Here is a 24,610-nt window from a genome sequence, read left to right on the forward strand (position 1 = left end):
CCAGAAGCAAAAGTCTCTAAGGTCAGAGGTTTCAGGCAGTTGAAGCAGAAGATTCTCTTAAGTCAACTGAATGGAAGTGGTTTGCCATTGGGTTCTTCCAGAATGATTTTTTCAACTTCCTAATTTAACGTACAGGTGTGGTATTTCTTTTTTTTCTTTTTTTTTAGTAGTAGTAGTAATGTTATTAAAAAATATAATTACAACAGTAAAAGCTAATACAAACTAAAGAAAATAAAAGAAGAAAAAGAAAAATTAGAAGGTGCAGAAAAGGTGTCCCCCGTCTTCCAAGGACACCCTCACATTCCATCCCACACGCAAAGGATATCAGTTCAAGTTGTGAGATGTCTAGTAGGGTAAGGAAATGTCCTTTCCCAAAACCTGGACTGTTCTTGCTCGTGTTCAATACTACTCAATGGACCAAGGATCTGGCTCCACGGTATATGGCAGGTTCTTCCATTCCAGGATCAGTGTGTCAAAGTAGAGATGAAAACCTTCAGACAGAGAGGATCACTCCATGCTGGCTGACTGGCTTCTTTTTTATTTGTTCTGTAACTCCTGATCTCATAAAATTGTCCTGCTTGGCTTTTATTCTCGCTAAGAAAGATTGAATCAGCTGATCATCTCAAGTACATTTTTTTCAATGTACCGTACAGATATGGAAAAGTGGGCTAAAATGTTCTAAAGAAAGATACTGTGCTCATAACTCTTTCTTTCTCTTTTTGATGTCAGGCAAATTAATGGAAAGAAAAAAGACCTGTGCTATGAAGACAGAACAAGTAGAATGAAAATTGTCTAAGAGTTCAGTTAAAAAAGATCTTGCCGTACGCCTTAACCTGTTTATAGACATCATGATGCCTGAAATTAAATTATCGCAGATTGATTCCACCTAAAACACACGGTTTGAAAAGAAATTGGGTAATTAGTAGCCATAGCAACCCAATTAAGCTCTTTTACACCCTTTATTTTAATTGCTATATTAATTGAAGACAGAAAAATAAATGGAATGTTCATCCTTTACATATCGTTTTAAGGTTTAGTAAAAATATAAGTTGCAGAGAAAATATTGTTTAAATTAATCACTATAAACTGCAGATCCAGAGAGAAAAATTAATTTGCAGCAAACTGTGTTTAAGATGGGTGCCACCCATTCACAGCTCCGAGATAAGAGCCTGGCTTTTTGAAATATAATTACTCAAATGTGGGAAGAGAGAGAGTGAGAGTGTCTGTGTGTGAGTGGGGGGGTCTTATCCTGCTTTTTAAATTATTTTTATAAATAACTCAAGGCGGTGAACATGCCTAATACTCCTTCCTCCTCCTATTTTCCCCACAACAACAACCCTGTGAGGTGGGTTAGGCTGAGAGAGAGGGACTGGCCCAAAGTCACCCAGCTGGCTTTCGTGCCTAAGGCAGGATTAGAACTCACAGCCTGGAGCCTTCACCACTAGACCAAACTGGCCCTCAATTATATATAATAATTATATTATATATAAGGCAGCTTGGTCTTTTATAAAGTTTAGAATAAAACATTTGTTGACAAGAGGAGGACAGAGGACAAGAGGAGGACAGAGGAAGAAAGAGTTACATGGTTTAATTTTATGGTTCTGTTTCTTGCAAAAGAAACAAAAAATACATTTCACTTAGACTGATTTTCAGGGAAATGCAAAGACGTCAGTGGGATCTGGAATATGAAATCAGCTCTTAAACCTGATGAGTTCACGGAAATCAAGAGTTGAGAAGGGCATGACTAGGTCTCTATGTCAGCTTCCACCTATCCTAATTGTGAGGCTCTGTAGCCTATCTCACCATTTTTCCACATTTTACATGAACTTTTACTTTCAATTAACATTAGGAAAGTAAGTATATTGTTACAAAACGTGGGTGTGGTTTAATGGTTAAAGTGTTGAGCTGGGATTAGGAAAACCCTCATTCAAGTCTCCACTTGAACATGGAGCTCACTTTGGGCCACTCACTCATAGCCCAACCTATATCCCGAGGTGACTGTGACAAGAATAAAATGTGGGAAATCTTCATAAGGGCTATCTAAAGCTAGAAGGAAGGAAAAATAAAAATGAAACAATACTTTGGCACAAGACAACTTCTTAGTCCCTGTCTGGAATCCTTCACACGTTCTGGATAAGCTTGTTGGACACCCTAAGGAGCTGTTTCTCAACCTGGGCAGCTTGAAGATGTGTGAACTTCAACTTCCAGAATCCCCCAGCCTGAATCAGAGTTGGATACCATCAATACAGTTATAGGACTCAAAATCATTAGCAGCCCTTAGAGGATTAAATGAGTGTGACCTTGCAAATGAAATCTGACATTTATCCGTTGATCAAGGCGATTTTTTGCAAGAAGGCACGATTGTTTTTAGGCTGTCAGGACTCAGGCGCCACTTAATTCCTTCCCCACTGTTTCATTCTTTCACACGATTTTCACCTTTCACAACACTTTGAGATTCTGCCCATCATCAACCACAGATCATATACTTGTACGAATATTGTCTTTATGAGTTATTTTTAGACGAAATATCATCCTTTTGCTCTGTCCAATGATTAGGCTGAATATCTGTGTATCGAGCTCAAAAACTATTTCAATTCCTTGCTCCTTCTTTTCACAACTCGGTCTGTGTGTAATAAAGAATGGTCAAACACCATCCATTGTGATGACAAAAAGTTTGTGTTATGGATGCTCAGACAAACTGTTCAATATCAACACCGCCAGCTCTGGGTTTTTGGAGTGACGAATTGGTTACCAGGTCAACATTTGCATGTACCTGGAGTTCTCCTGGGGGCTTGAATTTAGTCAGGGTTAGGGCTAGCTTTCAGATGGCATGAAATTTTGTAAAATTGTTCAGTCTCATGAGAAAATCTCCATTTGATTTTCATCTTCATCTGAAAGAACTCTGAAAAATCTTCATCACCCTTGCCATCTTCCCCTGCATAAGGAGTTCCTAAACAGATTTGATTTTAATCCGTAGGTGAGAGAGACAAATCATTGAGTCATCATGTAACCTACACATTGGGGCTCTTTCCTTCTCAGCACAGTCTGATCCTTTCTACTTTTCTGGAGTGTCTCAGAAGCAACGAGTGTGTTTGCCAAAGTCCTACACTGACCTTAGTGAAAAACAGAGCATAAACAATGCATGTGCAGAGGGCCATCATGCCTGAGTTTCTCTAACACACCGATATTGATTTCTTCAGTAGGGTGACAGCCCTCCCTTCCTTAAGGAGATAACACACCGGCTCCATGCAATCTTTCCTTTTGTCAATTTGATTAATCTGTTGTCTGTGTATTTAACAAATTCTTTTAGGAAAGCAACTCAGATAGATGCTATTGTACCCATCTATTTTTGCACCCTGAGAAGAGATGAATAATATGACTCAGAATGTTTCTCCAGGGGGTAAATTCAGACTTCACCGAGTCCGTTTATTTCTGGCTTTTGCTTTCAATGCTTTTTCTATGGCAAAGTTGTTAACCAGTTTCAGTTTACAACCTTGACATTTGCTTGTTTTTCTTTTGAAATTCTGGTGTATTGTGTGTAATTGGTTATAAATAATACACATGTATAAATAATACAAGTCACTCGAATGGGCAAGAGGCAATTTTCTGTTCCTCATTGTGTTCGTAATAGCTGAGAGATCTCTAAAACACGGGGAAAGAGAGACCAAATTAAAACTGCACATACTGTGGGGCAGGTCCGTTCCCATTTCCAACACTGCCAGTTCTTAATTTTGGAGGAGCAGAAAGAGGAATCAGAAGAGGCAACTTACTATAAGGTGATCATGTGGAAATAATGTACTCCAACGTAAAGATGGGGTTTTAATTAAGAGCTCAAAAAGCTGACTTTTAAGCTCATATTTCAGATATTCAATTGGCTTTTCATCCATTTCTCCTTCCTGACTCAGCTTAATTATATCGCCAGGAAAAAAAGGAACACATAGAGCCTTTTAAAAATTCAATTAGTCTAGCCTTAACTGAATGATCATTTGCTTTTTTATTAATAAGAATGCAGCCTGTTACCCCTCGAGATCAGATACAAGGGCAGAAACAGGCAGAGAGACCCTAGAATTCAGACGACCCTCCCTTGGTTGTGCATTTATGCATCTGAAATGGATGAAATATTATCATTAGGGTCATTTATCACTCTACAACCATGAATTCGTTTCTGTTAAGCATTTTCTATGAACTTTTTTTTAAAATGGGTTAATTTTTCTTTCCTTCCAGCCTGCTAAAGCCATGCTGGGCATGCAGTTAGGGTGAGTTTGAACCTGTTGGAATCAGTAATTCCACCTCCCCTTTCCACCATTATAAGCAGCTTTGCTGTGTTCCCAGACAGGACTGCTTCAAATGTCCCACTAAGCCATGATGCATCGTTTGGTTCTGGTTTACCTTGAAATGCAGACCCAATCCCTGTGCCTTGTAAACCATGATTGATGGCTTGGAATGTTACTTGAACAGCCAGTTCTGCTTTATTCAAAAAATTATGGTTAACAGTCTATGACTTGGTGCAAGGGTGAGAAAATGTTCAATGATCAAGAGCCACATTTAACATGGGGAGGGTGGAACTAAAGGTTACAATATGGGTAGTCCCACAACATCCATATGAACAAAACCATGGTTGATGGATTTCTTTCTTTTTATACACTGAGATGTCTATTTATTACTATATTCGTGAGATCAATGCCTCAAAATGACAAGAACATTTGCTATTGGTTTTCAGCAGTCATGGTATGAGGGGCAGAAAAAAGAGACTTGGGTGTTGGACTAGCATGTTGCGGGGACCCAAAATATGGGTTAACAAAAGATTGTTAAAGTAAATCATGACTCAAGGTGATCTGTGAACCTAGCTGAATCGGAGCCAAAGTCTTTGTCTTCAACTTGATATTCCACACTTGGTTTATCCTCCAGACCTCCAACAAAGGATGACAATCGGGGTGTCTTCAAGAGATAGGTCATCTTTTTATCAAGATGGGATCACAAATGTGTGGTTGAAGCCTTACTGCTTTTTTATATCTTTGCAAGGCAGGGCTTCGATCGCACAGTCACAGACACATACCCACTGACACCCCAATGACAATTCTTTCCCAGGCGCGACATTTCCTAGCACTGTTTTTATTTCTCTTTAAGACCCCACAGTAGTCTGGATTCCATACTGTTAACAGTCATGGAGGAAAAAGGGTATTATGTGAATCAAGAGGTTCTTGAGAGAATCACAAAATGAGAATTCCTGCATATTCCCCAGAGTAATATGAAACAATAATGCCCCGTATTTTTTTTTTCTTGGAATGGAAGCATTATTACAAATACTAGTAATTATTATAAACAAATATGTGGTCTGTTGTTCGTAGTCTTATATTTTTCATTTTGGGAGCAGATGCTATCGAAAACACAGATGGTGAAAGAGAAAAAAAAAATATGGAGAAATCACATTTTCACCTGTATACGAGGTAGCTGGGTCAACTTTAGAAAGTGACAAGAAGTTATTACCACTTGTCAATCTAAATAGAGCAAGGTGCTGGTCTTGCTTCCGTTCTCGGAAGATACATGTCTACCTCAGAAAGGCTTCAAGCAGTAGGTTGGGGGAATCGCTCTAAAAATAAAGCGAACAGTGAAACCAATTGGGTATCAGCTAGTTCTCTACAACATAGATGGCAGGAGGAGAAAACTTGTTCAGTCCCTTGATCTGAATCCTAACATGATGCTACCTGGAAGGACCCGGCTCCCAGAATACTCAGCCAGGTAAGCATGAGAGAACATAATTGAAGGGGTAGGATTATAATGCACAACCTTATCATTTTCCACATTTGCCATGTTATAATGTTTGAAAAGGGTCCTGTCTACTTCTGAACTTGGTTATAAGTCCAGCTTTATACAAAATAAAGCCAGTCTTTAGAGTCATGCTAGTAGGCTAGTTTGGTGTCAGCTACAGAAAATGGTCATTTGTTTTAATTCACTGCTTAGATCCTGGGAAATCAGACTTGTGTCAGAGCAAGCATGCATCAGGCTACTTGGTCCTCCAATTCTGACTCACAAGATGGCCCTCTTCCATTTTGGTGATTTATTTATTTATCTGGACATTGGCCATCAAGGAAGGAATTCTCTGGTGTTGAAAATAGGGCACCCAATGGAGTTTGTGTGTGTGTGTTTCATCTCTTTTATGAAACATTAATATATCTATTGCCTTGATGTATGAGTGCCTTAATAATACCCTACAGGGGAATGCATTATACATAAATGGACCATTTGTAAATGTCTGCTCCTTTTTCTGTAGGTAGCCCTCCAGCAACAGGTACAGGAACATTGCAGATTATCTTGGAGGATGTGAACGACAATGCCCCTTCTCTTTATCCAACGGTGGCAAGTGTCTGTGAAGATGCAAAAGATGTGAAAGTGGTCTTTGGTGCCTTAGATAAGGATATTCACCCAAATAAAGAGCCATTCAAATTCGAGCTGAGCAAACTATCAGGTCAAGATAAAGTATGGAAGCTCACCAGAATCAACAGTAAGTCCATTAGAAATAGCAATCCTTTCAGCCTTCTGCTGTCATTCTCTTACAGTCTCTCTTTTCCCTGCATGTATAAATCAGGCTGTGTCCTGTCTGTGTGAGTACCACATTCAAGGATGTCCACACGGTGTGGTCCCAAAACTCAAGATGGTGGCCATGAAGGTGCAGTCAAAGCTCCACCAGTGTGTGATGCACATAAAAAACAAGTTACACCAGCATGGCCATTATCTTGATGTTTTTGGGCCATACTCTGTAGATACCCCTGACCACATACATTCAGCCATTAGCCTAGTCCATCTAAGTTCTACCTCATTCTATTTTCATTAAAAATCCAAGAACATTTCCATTTGTTTTCCTATTCAACTTCCATTATATGACAACTTTACACAGATCTTATAATCTTATTTTTCTAATGCAGTGTTTCTCACCCTTGGCAACTTTAAGATGTGTGGACTTCAACTCCCAGAATTTCCTAGCCAGCATGCTGGCTGGAGGAATTCTGGGAGTTGAAGTCCACACATCTTAAAGTTGCTGAGGTTCAGAAACACAGGTCTAATGTATAGTTTCTCAGTGTCACTTTCTCAAATCTATGAACTTTTGTTCTCAATATACTCAGTTTTGTGTACTTCTTCTCAAGAAGGAGCCATGCCCTCCTTCATTCAAGGACACTGCTTTTTGGTAAAATTCAAAACAAACATCAGCTCCTGAGCACACGCAGTGTATTAAAAGAATACAGGGTAATTAACTAGCAGCAGATCCCATCTAAAAAGAAAATTTGTTTTCACAGTATGGTTGTTTTGGGTGCCGTTTAGCCCAGCTATCAATGCATGCTAGTGGACATGACTTATATTTGCAATCTTAGTTAGCTGGGTTAAAAAATACATGGAATAGGAAAGCTTCACATCTTTCTAAGGGACCTTTTGAAAACAGAGAAGCCAAGGAGAAAGGAACATAAACTCCCTACTCTCTTAAACACAGGAATTCATTTGACTAACAAAAGGCCAGATGATAAATAGGCACAAGAGTCCCGTTGGAAGACCCTCACCCTTAAATATCTCCTCCATTTGCCTTAGTCATCAAAATAGCTCATCGTTGCCAAGAGATGCTGCAGTTTCCAACAGTTCTGAAAGGTCTCTGCAGTGCACTGGTATATATTTGTTGTTGTTTCGCCTACAGAAAACAAGTGTCGTGGGACATCGAACTGCACAGTGCGTTGCCGTAGTGCCAAACACTGGAGCACACCTGCTGCTTCCTCTTCACACAGACCAAAAAAACAAAAAAAAAAATTACAGCTCCTGATAAAAGATTTTTGGCATCCATTTGCTGCCATGGAAGCCTCTCCTCGATATATATTGTTCTACTAGTTCAGTTACCTAAAAATATACAACTTTTGGCCTGGTAAAGTTTTAGGAAAAAACAAAAAATAAACATAAGGAAAGGCTTTGTTGCATGCATGGTTGAACACCTCTTGTAAGGAGAGAGAGAAAGACAGGGCGAGGGCTCTGAGTTTTGCAAATTCTTAAATGACCCGGTCCGAAATTTGTGGACAATTTGCACAGACCTGCAAGATAAGCGTATCCTCCCATTTACTTCTTTCTGAGGGCTGTGCAAAGTTCTTAGAAGCCTACGTGTATACATAAAGACAGATGGAGAATATTGTTCCCTGGTGGACCTTTTCACGGTTCTGTCAAGCACTCAAAGTGTTTCATGGGTCCTATCTAGTTATAAACCCTAAACTAACATTTTATGATAAGGCAATATTATTATCCTCGTATTGCAAATAAATGGGAGTAAGCAGTAAGGGGCTTGCTAAAGATGGTCTTGGCTGGGGCAAGGTTTGACTTCTGGACCATCTGTCTTGTAGCTTAGTCTGATTTTCCCCCATTTCTATTGTTACTCTACAGCAGTGATTGTCAACTTGGCAACTTGAAGTTGTGTGGACTACAACCCTGGGGAATTCTGGGAGTTGAAGTCCACACAACTTCAAGTTGCCAAGTTTGAAAAACACTGCACTACAGTGTATTCTGCAATGTTAAAGCAACCCCCCAATGATAACTTCCTTATTTCCTGCAGATACCCACAGCCAAGTTGCCGTGCCCCCCAATTTGAAGAAGGCCAATTATATCATCCCCATCTTGGTGACGGATCCCGGGAACCCTCCCTTAACTAATAATACAGAACTGAAAATCCAAGTGTGCTCCTGCACAAAGTACAAAGTTGACTGTAGTGGATGTCCTACTTTTAACACCAGCACAGTTCTGATCTTTCTGTTGCTCCTCAGTTTATACTGTAAGTTGTCTGACAGCTTCAAAGTCTATGATGCTAGCCAACTTGGCTTGATCTGAAAGGGATGGGGGGGGGGACTTGGCTTGAGATGTTGTCTCCTGGGCGTGGACAGCTGCTGAGCAAAGCTTGGGCCTCCTTTAGACCTGATCTGGTTGTTGAGAACCACAGGAGCTTCTGTTTAACATTTCAAGCAGTGCTTTACAGCACCCCGTCTGCTTCCTGATGGGATGCTCAGAAAGCCACTAATCGAAAACCTTTGCCCAGCTATTCTGCCTTCTTGGGTATGTGTGAAAAGGGGGGAAAAAATTAAATAATATGAACGTGATAGAAATGGAGGGAAGAGATGGGATTGCAACTGGGAATGTTATCAGAGATAACTAGATTTTTTTTATTTATCTTTTTATGTCGTCACATCTTTACTTGGCCCTCTTGAAGCCAGGTATTTCCATCAATGCCTCACTTGGAGCTCCTAATGTCTTGCAATTTCTCAGATGCTTTCTTCCCCTGTAAAAGAGGCTTCTGTTTTTCAACTTTATTCTCAGAGTGCTTGAGAATTTCTTTTTCATATTTCTTGGGTGGGGAGTGGGGAGGCCAGCTTACTTGTTTTCTGCTACCCAATTTTCCATAACTCTGAAATTTCTCTGGGTGTCTACACTTCCCAATATGAATAAGCCCAGTGGGTCGGTCGGTCGGTCGGTCGGTCGGTCGGTCGGTCTGTCTGTCTGTCTGTCTGTCTGTCTATCTATCTATCTATCCATCCATCCATCCATCCTTCCATCCATCTATCATCTATCTAATCTCATCTATCTTCCATCTGTTTATCTATCTATCCTACAATGAAAGTCAGGACATTCAGACAAACGCTTCCATCCTCCAAGTAAATAAATGCAAGAACTCTGCACTGAATCTGTAAGAATTCTTGGATTTTATTTTCTTCTGCAAAAGAAATTTTGAAAGCAGTTTGCCCTTTATCAAACTGATTAAAGCTTGGTAGAAAAATAAGTAAGAACATGTTTTTGGCCTGGCATCAGGAAGTCCCAGGAACACAAACATAAATACTAAGAAACTTTGGGAAATTGGCTGAACTCTCAGCAGGTACTCCAAGGAGTTGGATTTTGGTGCCAGATCTGATTCTGAGCAAAAACTGCTCTCTTGGAGGTTCAGACAGTGATTCATTTCTAAGTTAAGTAGCAGAAAAAGCAAGACTTTAACCACAATGTTTTGGATAAAGTCTCATTCCAAGAGAGCATCAAATAAAGTTGGTTAATAACAGAATAATAGCCTTGACATTTACTGAGTGAGCCCTTGCTAGAAATACTGGCAGTCACAATGAGAATTGATTGCTGTTAGACTGATGCCTGTAAGCATCAGAAAGCTTATTGCAGGTTGATAATTGTGGCTAGCCTGATCAGAATGTGAAACACTCTGGAAAAAAAAGTCTTCAGAGATTAACCATATTTAAGGGAATGTTAGGTAAAAAGAGTTCATAGAACTGATAATCCTACTGCCAGCACAAACCATTGCAAACTTCCTGCTGAGAGGAGAAGGAGAAGGAGAAGGAGAAGGAGAAGGAGAAGGAGAAGGAGAAGGAGAAGGAGAAGGAGAAGGAGAAGGAGAAGGAGAAGGAGAAGGAGAAGGAGAAGGAGAAGGAGGAGGAGGAGAACTTTCTGCTAGATAGTCATCGAATGGGTCCCATTAGCCCAAAGATCTGTCATGCTGAGTCCACTGGAAAAGAAGAAGCAATAACAGCTAAAGATAGCTGTAATGTCTGCAGATTTTCTACAGATATAATTAGTGAGTTCCAGAAGAAAGCGTTAGAGAATCAAGCCAGGGAACTAGCTAAGCAATTTAGCATTGGGTTTTGCTACACTGCCAAAATTTGCCAACTTCACATCTGGAGTTTTTTTATTCCACATGCTGAACTGTTCTTTTTACAACCACCATTAACTTCACAGCAATATCTTTTGCAGACCAAATATTCCTAGGAATAATCAAAGATTATGATGCCATTAAAAAAGAAAAAAATCCTACTACAAGACCTTTCATGTGTATTGAATAGATGAGCTGTCCCCATTGCTTTGGGCAGAGTTATAGGCTTAATTTTTGCTGCACCAACAATTTAGTGAAATCCTTTTAGTCGTCTGCCTTTGCTCTTGCTGATTAGGTTTCATAAGTGCACTTCTGTGTGGGAGGTAAAGGAACTCAAAGGAAGGGGGGAGGGTGTATTTGCTTGTTCTCATTCCAAAATTTGTGTGTACATATTTTACAATCTGGAGCTGAGGGTAGAGCCATGAGCAAACACTTTGGTAAGACTGTAGCCCCTCTGTGAATCCCCTGCCAGAACAAAGCATCTTAGTATTATCATTTAAATGGGGCAATTATCGTCTAAACTTGGAATATGTGCCTGTTCAGGAAGTCACTGAAATTATCTGTGGTTGGATCTTTCCTTCCTTCCTTCCTTCCTTCCTTCCTTCCTTCCTTCCTTCCTTCCTTCCTTCCTTCCTTCCTTCCTTCCTTCCTTTTCTTTCTTTCTTTCTTTCTTTCTTTCTTTCTTTCTTTCTTTCTTTCTTTCTTTCTTTCTTTCTCTTTGACAAAGTGCAGTGGGAGAATGAAGGCAGAAGAACATAGGCAGCTAGTTTATGTAGCAAGAGAAAGAGATCATAAAAGCCAAGTTACAGGTAGTCCTCATTTAGCAACCACAATTGGGACCGGTGACTCGGTCATTAGGCGAAGCAGTGGCTCAGTGAAAATCACATGACCACAACTGAGCTTACTATTTTACGTCAGCTTTTCTTTGCTTTAGAGCATCCGAAGGATATGATGCCGAACAGTCAGGTGAGCCCAAACAGTGGAACTTGATTCACGAGGAAGCCGAGTAAAAGGGCAAATCTGACAGCCCTTTTCACCCACTCCCCCACCCTTTGGAATGCTCACCCCGATGCTGGGATAATTAGCAAGAAGAGAATTAATGTTTGTATTTGCATTCATTGGAGAGGGAGGGATTACAAGAGAGTAAGCAGGCACACAATGAGGAATACACATTGAAAAGAATACACTGCCTCCAGCTGTTTGCCTAGCGTGTTCATGGCTCTAAGCCGTGAGCCGCTTAGGAGGCAAACAAAAGCTGAAGGTGTGAAATGGATCAGGGTCTTGTCAGTGTCAGGCAGCAGCGCCAGACAGTGGAGGGTTCTAATCAACTAATTAATTAATCAACTAATTAAAGTCACAGAGCTGAGCTTGTTGACTTGCGGTTAGCACTTTTTAGGGAAGCTCTTCCCTGTGAGAAAAGCAACTCAGGAAGAGAGAGCTTGTTTAGACAATCTCTCCACTCTGTGGGGGGGTGAAAGATGGGCCAGGCACAGGACAACGCTTAATAGCGAACACATGACTGAGGGATGCTGCAAAGATCGTAAATGCAAGGATTGGTCACGAAGTTAGCTTTTCATCACTGTCGTAACTGCGAACAGTCACTGTCCAAGGCAGTTGCTAAACGAGGACTACCTGTATATCGTGTATGTGTAGTGGGGGAAATAACCAAAATCAAAATGTCCTCTGGAATTCTTGCACAGATCATTTTTGTGTAGAGGCCACAGTCCATGTGGCAACTGTTTACACTGAGTTAGATGCCAACAGAGTCGCACGTAGGATTGGCCATTGCTGCCGTGGAACTGAAGTGATTCTTCAGTTCACACATATCCTTAACCCCATCAGCCACTAACCCTGTCAAGTTTCTTTATCAATGAATAGGCAGCACATGTAATGGATGTGGGAATGACCTTGGGAGACAGGTGAATAGATGATCCTAGGGAACGGTCAGATAAGAGACAGCATAGCCCACAGCTGGATAATGGGCAGGGCAAGAGGCTCAGAAGGGGCCCTCCCTAATTTCTCGGGCTGTAAAGGAGACGGTGGGAGAACTGTACTTTCAGACCTGCAAGACTCTATTCATGTAGCTTTACAGTAAAGTAGAATTAGCTTATCTGATCATGTTTCCTGTCTGGGCTACCTGCTGAGGCTGACAGCACACAAGCATACTAAATGGATCAGAAGTCACTTATTTGGGAATATAAAGCCTCCATTACAATTTCTTTAGGAGCTTTCTGGAATCTTTGTACCCTTGTATCAAAACTTCCTTATATCACTTCTTTCTTCCTCATTGGCCAGACTGGCAAGAGGGGATGTACCTTGAGAACTGCAGCCCATCATTAAGTGGGAAGTGTCTTCTGTGCTTCTAGGCCTTAACTATGAGCTCTATATTAGAGAGACTTACTTTTTCGATTGTTCTCCCTTTCCAGTCTTATTTTCTTGGAGAACCATTCCCATGACCCAGTTCACTTGGTGGAATTCATTGAACTCTATCCACCATGTGTCTGGTTTGGCTAACCCAACTGGAGTTAGTGGACTGGTCCAATTGACCTTTGCTGGAGTTCTCAAGACAGACTTAACATCCCACTCTTGCATTCATGTCTCCCTAATCTCAAACCACAATGGTTTCTGTGTTGTTGGACTGCATAGGGTACGTTCAGAGCTACCACATGTGAATGACTGAAAAATATTTATGTAGTTGCAGTCTAAAGCAGCTTATCTGCTGCCTATTAGGCTGTTCAAGGAGATATGGACCCTTGTCCATTTGCAGCCTGTTCTAGATCAAAAGAAGGGCCATGCCACTTTGAAATGAGCTGAATCACATGCCTTTGCTTCATCTTTTTGATCTTGGTGTGAATCATTATGGAAGCGTATGAGGCCACTCTGGCTTCTTCTAAACTGCAGAAGTTGATTTCAGCCACATCTCAGCGAAAACAGCAAACAGCATCTGGGCAAAAAGAAGTACATTTGAGGCACAGAGACAAAATAAGTTGTGCAGAGTTTGCACTGAAATTAACTTGTCAAACTAAGTCTGAAAGGCCTCAGGTGTGCAGGGGAGTCACACAGCACAGAGATGCCAGGACTGTATCTGCAAAAAAGCCTCAACGATGTCCAGGTATTTAAGCATCTATTAATTTTCATCAGTCTTCCAGATGAAATGGCAATTGGCAATAACATTTCATCCCTTGTGGCAGCCCGCCACCCCTCCCCATTCCAGCAATGAATTTAAAATCCTAAAGATATTGCATCATTTAATTTTTATTCTAGGCTGCCTACCCTCAAAAACAGAAACCATTGAGTGTTTTAATAATTAGAGGATTGGATTCCCTATGTGTTAGGACCTGTCACATTTGCAGGCATGTGCTATGCTGGAAAAGCTATGTTGGATCACTGCCATGTTTGATCAATCTCATTGATCTACCAACTCCCCATAACTTTTGCCGTTGGCCTGCTGGAAAGAGCTTCTGAAAGTCATAGTACAACCATATCTGGAGGCCACAGGCTTTTCAAGTGCATTTTATGCTATGTGAAGGAAAAACATTGCAGGTCTCTAAGCTTCAAAGGGGCCACGCCAAGCACAGAAAGGATGGAAAGTTCTGATGGTCTCGCATAGCTCCATTTCAATGGAAATTCACTAGGAGGACTACATAATAAACTACATCCCATCTTAATCAAATTTTGAGTTCAGTCTGTAACACTAGAGGGAAAAGGGCAAGTGTGCTTCCCAGCTTAATTAACAGGGGAGAGGAAATCAGGGTTTGATTTCAGGTATCAAGATTTCTTGCAATCTGCCTGCAGAGAATATTTGTGGAGGACTGTATTGGAGATGGGGGTGGGGAGACAGAGAGATAGTAGTCAAATATGAAATGTCATTTTCCCAACTGGGCCAAATTAAGCAATTTGGAGCCTTCCGCGTGTTTGCTATAGATTGACTCTAGACTCACTCCTATTTGGAGTAGATTTAATGAGAGCCAACAGAGAAATGAATCATGATGAAGTCTTGCTGATGCTATTAGGACTACTGTAAATGCAGCTAAAGGCTCTCTTGATGCATTCTGAAGATGAAACGGTTGGGGCAGAGGCTGACCCCCCCATTGCCTTATGCTTGCTCATTTCAGTGTTCATCCTCCCGTGCTGAGTAGGTCTGAAGGTGAGTTATTCTTCCATTTGCTAGAAAATTACTTCATAACTTACATAACTAGGGAATTGTTTCCTGGTTCTAGTCCAAAGATAGGAGACTTGGACTACAGTTATAGCCAAACTACAGCTCAACTTTCCTCGTTTCCCCACCCCAACATTAATCTGACAGCTGAAGCATTTCACAAACTGGGTATGATTGAAATTAATAACTGACTACATTTAAAGTGCAACTAATTTATCTAAACTGAAGCCTCTGTGTGTGTGTGTATTGTGCACCCTAGGTCAACAAGCTTTCACTGAAGCATTCTATTCCTCTTTATGCCCATTCCATTGAAATTAATGAATGAAAGCATAAATACTTGATCATTCAGAATATTACTAGTATTTCGTAATCCTTTTTAATCAGTTGATCCTCCGTGGGGAAAGCTGTACTTGGAAAGATTAAACTCTGGTACTTTCTATAGTATACATTTAAGGGAAAAAGTTTAATATTCCTTAATTTCGCAAAACTAAATTACGGTTGGTGACAGAATGTACTTCTTTTCTTAGCAGCTTATTATGACAGACCTATGATTCTACAGCCATTTTCTGAATTGTTTTAAAACAGTCCACAGCTAAAATCAGCTAATAATTCACAGAAGATAATTTACTTGACAAATTTTTGCTGTTTCTTTGTTGGCAGGAGGGCAGAGAAAATCACAATTCTGTCCTCTCAACTTTTTCTTTTCTTTTTTTATCTAACCCAGTTTATCTCTTTGTCTTCCAAAGTGAAGCTATCTTGGTTGGTTTTCAATTTGGTACAAAGGTCACATCATTTTTCTTTCTCGCTCTGGTAGCATTGCTAACTTTCCTTTTTATGGATGTTTGGCTGTGTGATAGAACTGTATTGTAAGTCCTCAAGGAAGGGTGAAGAAATATCAGCCTCCAGGTTTTTCTCAGTGGGAAACTAGCCGGGAATCTGTCTGTCTGTCCTCTTTTCTCCCTGTCCTAACATCTAGATCGGCCCCTAAGTTGTTTGTGTCTATGAGCCTGTTTGTGGGCATGTCCTGTGTATCTGGAATTTGATGGACCCCTGCGGGAATCTCCATAGAGTAGTGGATGGTGGCCATGATGGTCTGCTCAAAGCTCTGGCTGTTTTTAATGTGAGTCGCAAACACACAAGTAACATATCATTTACAACTTATTGAAAGAGCAAGAGAAAAGAGACAGATCCTTACATGATTATCAGCCTACAAAGCTCAAAGACAGCTCAAAGGAAAAGGGGAAAGGAAGAAAAAGAAACAATCATGTATCTGATCTTAATATCTACAGATCTTACAGCAACTAGTTGTAATGCAGATTTGGACAATATAACCAGATAGTTTGAGCACAGCCAACTGGCATGGAAAAACTCAGTGAGAGGGACCCTCAGATTCCTGTTTTATTAGCTAAGGTGATGGCACAACCCTGATTCTTTTCCCTCCTCTGCTGCAGCCTGCAGAGTGGTGCAACCAAATGGAGTTGGTTTCTCAGGAAGGGTGATGATGGTCCTCCTTTCCTTCTTTAAGTCATGTTGATATGGAAGGTGTGAAGTGACTATACTGGTTCAACCATGGCTACAGTCCTCTGTACTGCTGAGATCCTTGATTGTAGGGAAACTAACTGGAGGTCATCTGTTCTCATCTCAAACATTTCATCTATTCATATGAGTGTGACATCACACTGCAAATACAAAAGGGTGGGTCTTTGTTGTGACATCAAAACACTTGCTTCATCATTTTGGCTTTCTCATGATTAGCAACAGATGTCTCTGCAAGCTTCAGAGCTACCCTAATTATTCCCATGGTTTGAAGGAATCCAAGAATAGAATTCAAATCCTTTGCTGTTACATTTTTCTTGTTTTCTGGACTTTTTTTTTTTTTTTTTACTTAAATGGATGTTTTATGGTAATTATGGATGTTTTCTTCTCTAGCATTAAATCTTTATGAATAATTGTTTTGGAGCATGGGTAATTTAATGTAAATTGCTTAGTCATAAGTGAGCAACCAAATAAATATGCCGTTCAGATCAGAGGAGGAATGAAAAATGCTATTATCTTTAAACTTGCCATCTGCTTCCTAATAAACACCTGTTATTGCCCATCACTTAGGTCTGTAAGAACTCCTGACATTTAAAGCTGGTCTATCGTTTTGCCATGGTGACAAGCAAAGAATATACTATCCCAAACAGAAGATCACCTTTGACTCTTACGATTCCTTCTTCTCCAAAGCCTCGGTCGCTTCAGAATTGGCACTTCTGCGACTTCACCCCGTGGTCCTCCCAGCTGCACAACTGCATTTGACAAAAGTGCTCCAGCCTCATTCTGGCTTAACAATGAACTCCTTCCTCAAGATCGTTGGATGAGATGACCTCTTGTTGAAAAAGAGAGCCAAAAAAAAAAGCCACCACACGATCAAAACTTGATCTTCTGGGAGCCAAATTATACGATGACTCTGTTTCCCCCACCTTTCTGTCGACTTGTTGCTATTGAACTGTTTTAAAAAAATTGTCTGTGGGTTAGTATTTGTATATGTATGAGTGTATGTATATGTATATATATATATTTATAGAGAGAAAAGAGATATACAATAGGATTAGCTTTTGTATGGCATTCACATTAGGCTTGGGGTCAGTGGGGCAGAGAAACATGGAAGCGTGGCATTGTGTTACCACCAGTAGCTACACACAGCGTTTATGCTGCATATACAGTAGAAGAACCAAAAGGAGAGAGCGTATGACAAGAGGGTTGTGTGAAGCAGCTGATTCAATAGCGTCCCTTAAAAGAAAAAGAGAAAAAAATCCCCTTATGTTTTATAGTGTAGGATACCATCACTTCCTTTGGCTCTGCATTTCATTCACAAGGATTAGACTCAATCGTCTTGCCCAGCTCAAACAGTATTGGGGAACATCTTCCATCGGGTGGCATGCTGTCAAGATAAACTTTTACAGGAAAATAAAATTTCAAAAATTCTGCCCTGCACACCCTTTAGAGATTATTTCTTCTTCTTCTTCTTCTTCTTCTTCTTCTTCTTCTTCTTCTTCTTCTTCTTCTTCTTCTTCTTCTTCTTCTTCTTCTTCTTCTTCTTCTTCTTCTTCGTCTTCTTCTTCTTCTTCTTCTCCTCCTCCTCCTCCTCCTCCTCCTCCTCCTCCTCCTCCTCCTCCTCCTGCTTTCAGAGGGGCAGACAAGCTTTTCGTACAAAGGATTACATTCTGTTTTGTTTTATACTGATGGTTTCACTACTTCCTGTTCATTGCTGGGGCAATTTGTCAGCTTTTTACCATTTGGGGATGGTTGGGAGGGGTTTGGGGGAGACACTTAAGAAGCTATTTTAATGTTGAAGCTTACTGGTAAACCAAGCTTCCTTGAAAAACATTACCACAAATAGTAAATACCAAATTCTTGACATTTCACCATTGCATTTTAGAACCGAAGCTCAACAGGATTACAAAAGTAACTGCTAAATTAATTTGAAAGTCTATGCCTTAAGATATGGAAAGGACTGGCCTTACCCTGAAACCGCAAAATAATAGAATTTTTTAGTCATCTTAGATCAGGTTGGGTGTAGGGAGAGAAGGGTTTGTGTAAGCAACTATTCCTACATTGACAGAGGGGAATCCCTTCATCAGAAAAAGTTGTATGCCAAGGAGAAAAGTTCTACTTTAGCCTTCTCACTGAGAAGCTACCTAGTTATCTGTGATCCCTTGTATACAAGAGAATTCTGTAATTCCATCGCTCCTGCAGTTTGAAGTAAAATATTGCCATTTCCCAGAGAACAAGAAAGCATCTTTCACTGTTTATTTTAGAACAAGGGGGGAAGCTGATGGCCTCTAACTGTTGTTGGACTCCAACACCTTTCAACTCCAGCATGGATGTCTGCAGGTGTGGTCAAAAATGTTAAGATGATGGCCACAATGGTGTGTTCAAAGCTCTGCTCATTTTTTTATGTGCCTCGGGCATTAAAAAAATGGGTGATTTGATTGCACCATCATGGCGGCCATCTTGACATTTTTGACCACACCTTGTAGATTCCCCTGAATTCCAGCAAACCTTAACCGTTAGAAATCAGTAATAGTCACAGTCGGACAGCATTTAGAGAACACTTGTTTTCTTTTCCTTGTATTATGCAGAGATATGCTCCAAGCCACCAGTGAAAGTAAGCTAAATTTTTCTTCCATGAAGCAATTAGTGTTGGCCAAAAAAGTTCAAGAGTTCATTATTATATTAGCCAACTCCCATCAGCTCAGATGTATGCCCACCACGAGCTGGAGGCTTAAAGATTTTCATTTAGCTGGCTTCCCATTCTCTCTTCCATTTTTATTTAAAAAAAAAAAAAATTCAACTTCTAATCACCAACCAGTTCTCTCTCGCCTAGAGAAGCTAGCTCTCATTACTCAAGCACATCTCAATGGAAAAAGTTATTATATAAATATATACATATAATTTGTTTTGAATATATTATATATACATACATACTCACACAGGTATACACACACACGCGCACACACGCACACACACAGAGTTTTATTTAAAAACTAACCAGAGCTTTTTGTTTTCAGTGAGTATGAAATAACCACACTTGTTTGCAAAAGACAGGAACAAAGGGTGTTCATTATGTATGAAATGGAAGCCTTTTTTAAATATATATATAAATATATATATTATTTGGTGAGCATGTAAGGTAATGGAAAACCTCTAACTGTATCATCAAAATGATCATCTTGTTAATAAATTGTAAATGATCCACACAGCTCACAACAATTTTTTTTAATAACAAAGGAAAAATGAGCAAAGGATAATAAGTGACAGACTGTGGCTTTTAATAGAACATGACAGTAACTAGGGGTAAGGTAAGTGTCTTAGACTCTTTTAATAAAGTTGCTTATTTAAAGTCTGAATTGCAGAACTTTCTTATGTAATAGAATGTTATAGCTCTATATCTGGGTTGGGTTTTAACAGAACTTACATATCATGTTGTATATCTAAGCATTTATTTCTTTGTCACACCTCTCTTTCAACAGGACCTTCCCTCATCACCAAATCATTAAAGAAATCCAACCCTACTTTTATCTTTTTCATACTGTTGCACTAGATAGCAAATGCATCAGGGTGTCAAATAACTAGTTTTAGCTTCCTGATTGTACCATGTATTTTAAAAGCAACAGCTGGTGGGGAACTATTAGCTCCTCAGAAGTTGATGGATTACAACTCCCAGAATTCCTCAGCATTGGTCATTGAGTTGCTGGGACCTATAGTTCTGCAAACATTTGGCTGACCTTGGTTTCCCATGCTATCCTCATGAGGATCACCATCTTCAACGGTAGTGCAGATTATTTCATCATCTTAGGACCTCAGCTCAAGAAGTCACCAAAGTATGTTTATAAGGAACTCCAGATCTGCTTCACCATACATGCAGAATTCTGTACAATGAGTTGATCCTGTCAGCACAAAGTGACTTATGCAGTATGTCAAACAAGCCTATTGATTTCTCCACCAACACACTAAAGACAGATCACAACCTCTGAAGAAAATATTGCATGTAGCTGACATCTCTACAGAGCATCCCAACTGTTGAATATCTGAATGACTTGGAAGACATTAGGAACCATCCTTTTGAATCTTCTTACAGTGAAATTAACAGAGGGTCCCTTTCCTATAGTCCAATGCACAATCAAGGAGAGCTGTATCCACCAATGGGAATCATCTCAACCCTTCTGCCTGCCATTTCCCAAATTATATATGTGATCTGCATAGTTTAAACCCAAACTGAAGTGGAATAAATTATTAACTCATCAGCCCATTTTCTCATACCTTCCGTCTTGGATACTCAGATCTTGGGACAGGTCATTTATTCACCATCCACCATTCTCAAAAGTCAGGGATGAAGAAGACCTTAAAAGTAGGAATCACAACTTTCAGTGGTGGTATATTCTATGGCCCTAAGCAGCAGGAAAAACACATATTTTAACTCATCATTTTTTTACACCCAGATAAAAAACATTGACAGATTCTTGAGATGGCAGAAAAAAAGCAAACCGTCACAACTGGTTTTATTTAGACTGCAACATTTGTTAAATCTGATTTTTTTTAATAGCACCTCCTCCCCTTCAAGTTAGCTCTTTGAATATACTGCTATTTCATTCACTAGCAATCAAGATATGTTTGCAAAATGTCTGCATTTAGAGTAAAGCACAAAAATTAATCATTTTCATTTTTAAGCAGATATCAAGAACAGCTAATAAATCATTTCATCTCTAATGCAGGGGGTTTTTTTAAGAAAAAAGACAAACTCAATATAATTACTATTAAGTTAATCCAAAAAAAGGGTGCTGGGGAGAATTTATCATTTGCTGTAATAGTCATAAGCAGAAGGGAAAAAAATCTGGCTTTAGGAGATGTTTTATGCCTTTCATCTTGTTCACTGTTCCACCAAGTCCATGCAAAACAATGTCAGCTGAACTTCCCAATTATATCCAACAAGATTTTAGAGACTCTCAAAATCATATTTGGTTAAAAGAGACACTCAACTCTCCTTTGAACTTTCAAATTAATCAGGAACAATTTGGAGGACCGTATACTCTTTTTAAAGAATTATAACAATGCTGAAAGAGGGTGATGGGAGAGAATGGATGGCTTGTTCTATCTAGGCCATTCTTTTTTCTTTCCTTTTTTTAGATTATTCCATTTAAAATGTATCTGCCCAATTTTTCCTTAGATTTTCTGTCAGAAACAGGCTGGGAAGGGAAACCATATACTGTGACCCAAAAGTTTGGCAAGAATAGGGTTATCAACTCCTAAGCACTGAATTGTAGAGTTAGAAGGGACTACATGGATACAGTAAAACAACAGTATAAAAACAATCATTCATTATAAAAAACAATCATTATAAAAATATGGAGAATCATTATTAAAAAGTAAAATGTTATTAAAAATTTAGTATATTTTAAATCTATTTGAAACATTTTGAATACTCCACTCTTCTCAAAAACCTGCAGAGGTGGAGAACCACAACCTTCATAGGTAGACTGTTCTACTGTTGTACAGTTCTTCTCATCAGAAAGCTTTTTCCTTGCATTTAAATGGAATCTCCGTAGCTACAACTTATACCCCTTTATTGCTGGTCCTACTTTCTGTGGCCATGGAGAATTAAATCTGCTCAGTTTTCATACAGGCACATCTGAGCTCAGAAACAAGGCTATGATGCAAAGCCTTAAGAATCTGCAATGCACGCCCGATATCATATCAACAAAGTCTTTGAGCCATCATGCCCACCCATCAGAGAATACTTTAGACTCTGAAATTCTATTGCATACATGGAATATTTCCTAGGACACTCATAAAAAGGCTGAAGTTTCTTGGGCATGCACTAGTTGCTCATGAATCAGGGTAAAGGAAGAGGAATATGTCTTTTTATTCAACATAGTAGATATTTACCCAATATAGAAGACAATAATGCTTGGTCTTCTATAGCACTAGAAGGTGACATTGCTGTGCATTCATCAGCATCAGAGCACATGCTTTGTACACAAAAGATTTCTAAGTTCAGTTGTCAGAATCCCCAAAGCTAGGCTGAGAAAACCTGATTTCAGCCCTAGAAGAACCCCTAGTTGGTGTGGACAGTATGCAAATAGATAAATCTGTGGTCTGACTTAACACATGGCAACTTTCCATGTTGGCTTCTTGGATATATGTATCCAACTAACAAGATATTACTTGTTATATACCAATTATGTTGTATACCAATCTAACCCATTCATCTTTCTGAAACTATGGGACTTGTGAAACTCTCACACTTCAGTTTAACTTGCCCACTTAGAAGAATATCAAAAGTAGTCTAAAGAGCTTCCATTCTTTTATACAGGATATATGCAAGACTTATCTCAGTATTATTAAGGCCCTTCCCACATATTTATATGCAGTTTATTCACAAGAGGTCAAAACAGTCTGTTTCAAAGTGGGAGGTTGGAACAGAATATTTGAGACTCTTCCAGTAAACTAGTTCCAAAGTCAGAGCCTGTTTTAACCTTGTAGTTAGAACAAGACATGCTTTCTGAAATATTTTACACACTCCTGACTGTGCTAACAAACAGGGTTGGGGCCAGATTCCAAATTCCTAGGCACTAAAGTCCATTTTTGGAAGAATCATTTCCAAAATCTGAACTGGGAATCTGCAGAATGCCATTATCCTGCTGATGATCACAGACATTCACACTGAATGTTAGCCACCCTTACAGATTTCATGTGTATATAACATAAACACAGGATATAAATGCAGAAGTAGACAAAGCCAATGTTTCTGTGGGAATTTGGAATAAACAGTTAAAGTCTGTGAATTATAAACCAACACATCACTAGTAGAAAAATGTACAACAGCAGTCCAAATGAACAGAAAGAAATGGTTTATATTCCAACATCTCGTGTTATATTTGTATCACCGTTGGCTCTCTCGCAACCCAAAATAACTTAATCTGAAGGTGTGTGTAATTGTTTAATGTATTTACTGACTCCTTTTCTTTTTCATTGTGTGATCATGACACAAGACAGTAGAAAGTTAGGGAATAAGTCTAAAACATATGACTTTAGGAAGAAGGAGAAGAAGAGTAACCCTATTACTCACCTTTTCTTTTCTGCTTATTATTTTTAAAGGACATTTGCTTCTTAATCTATTAATAACTCTTCTGCCAGAATAAATAGGGCTACAATGTTGTGTGTTGCACCAAAGACACACTCAAGGGCTTTTCACTCATTCTGGAATAATGGAAGGTATACATATAAAGAGATGAATGGATAGTACGTGCAAGGAGTTGTATGTACCCACTACTTTCCCCTTTCCCCTTTCCGCTTTCATTGCCGGTACAAAGCAGGAAGGTAAGAACATAGGAAAAGCTCTGTCGGATCATTCCCTAAGGCACCTAGTCCAATATTCTGTAGTTCACAGGCTGCATTTTGGAAGCTTACAATTCTGGCGTGAACAATGAGAGCATCTTCCACTGTTGCTTCCCAGGCATTGAGAGCTTGATTTTCAGTCACCCAGTGGCTTTCTGTAGGGTTGAGAAACTGTAACAATCTGAGTCTTTAATCATAGCTAATGTAACCATCTATCCACATAAGATGGATGTCGTGGGAACAGCAAGCTTATATGCATGCATGCTCATATTTCCTTCCACCACCACCACCACCACCCCATATACGTAGAGTTTGCCCCTTTCCAAACCAACGTAAGAGCATGTAATAGGACAATGCATTTTCATTCACCTGTCAGAGCTGTCAATCACCTTACTTTTTGACTCATTGCTTCTACATGAATAAATTGGGCTCATTCACATTGTTCTGGAAGCACTATGAATCTCTTCTTATTAGCCCAACAAGGCTTCAGTATCAAGAAAATCAACAAGAAAAAAAAATAGCTTGGCTATTTTCTCCCTCTCTAGTCTTTCTTTTGGGGTGCAAGTTGCTAAAATGCTCACTGGTTTAGAGGGGCAAATGTATTGACTTCTGACCAAAACAAAAAACAAACAAAAAAAAGGCTTGTAATTGTGAAATGCTCAAATAAAGGATGGTTTGTGTCATACTATTTTCTCTTTCATTCTCTCTCTCTTTCTGATCTAGGTTTCTTGAAATCATGCAAGGATATTAAGATCCCTTGTGGATTGCAATGTTTGGCAAAAGAAACTGCAGTGGGGGAGACTTGACATGAATAGTGCTAGGGTTCTGAAGTGAATCATAGGTCTTGTAGTCTTCAAGGAACAAAAAAATAATAATAGTAACCACTAGGTTAACTCCTTGCTGGGGAACCA

The 24,610-nt window shown here is 39.5% G+C and overlaps 1 protein-coding gene across 1 annotated transcript in view; it reads left to right on the top strand.

The window, feature by feature from the left end:
- The window catches only part of CDH13 (cadherin 13), a 465,553-nt gene extending 441,187 nt beyond the window's left edge, over positions 1–24,366 (top strand). Inside the window, exons 12-14 of the mRNA XM_088136165.1 lie at positions 6,272–6,502; positions 8,579–8,794; positions 16,926–24,366. Coding sequence (XP_087992291.1) covers positions 6,272–6,502; positions 8,579–8,794; positions 16,926–16,933 — 455 coding nt within the window. The 3' untranslated portion in view covers positions 16,934–24,366. The remainder of the gene's footprint in view (positions 1–6,271; positions 6,503–8,578; positions 8,795–16,925) is intronic.
- The last annotated feature ends 244 nt before the right edge of the window (positions 24,367–24,610 follow it).

The sequence above is a fragment of the Python bivittatus genome, unplaced genomic scaffold (assembly GCF_059951505.1).
Source record: "Python bivittatus isolate LINGU-HERP-01145 unplaced genomic scaffold, Pbiv_v1 ctg000190_np1212, whole genome shotgun sequence".
In the NCBI taxonomy this organism is placed as follows: domain Eukaryota; kingdom Metazoa; phylum Chordata; class Lepidosauria; order Squamata; family Pythonidae; genus Python; species Python bivittatus.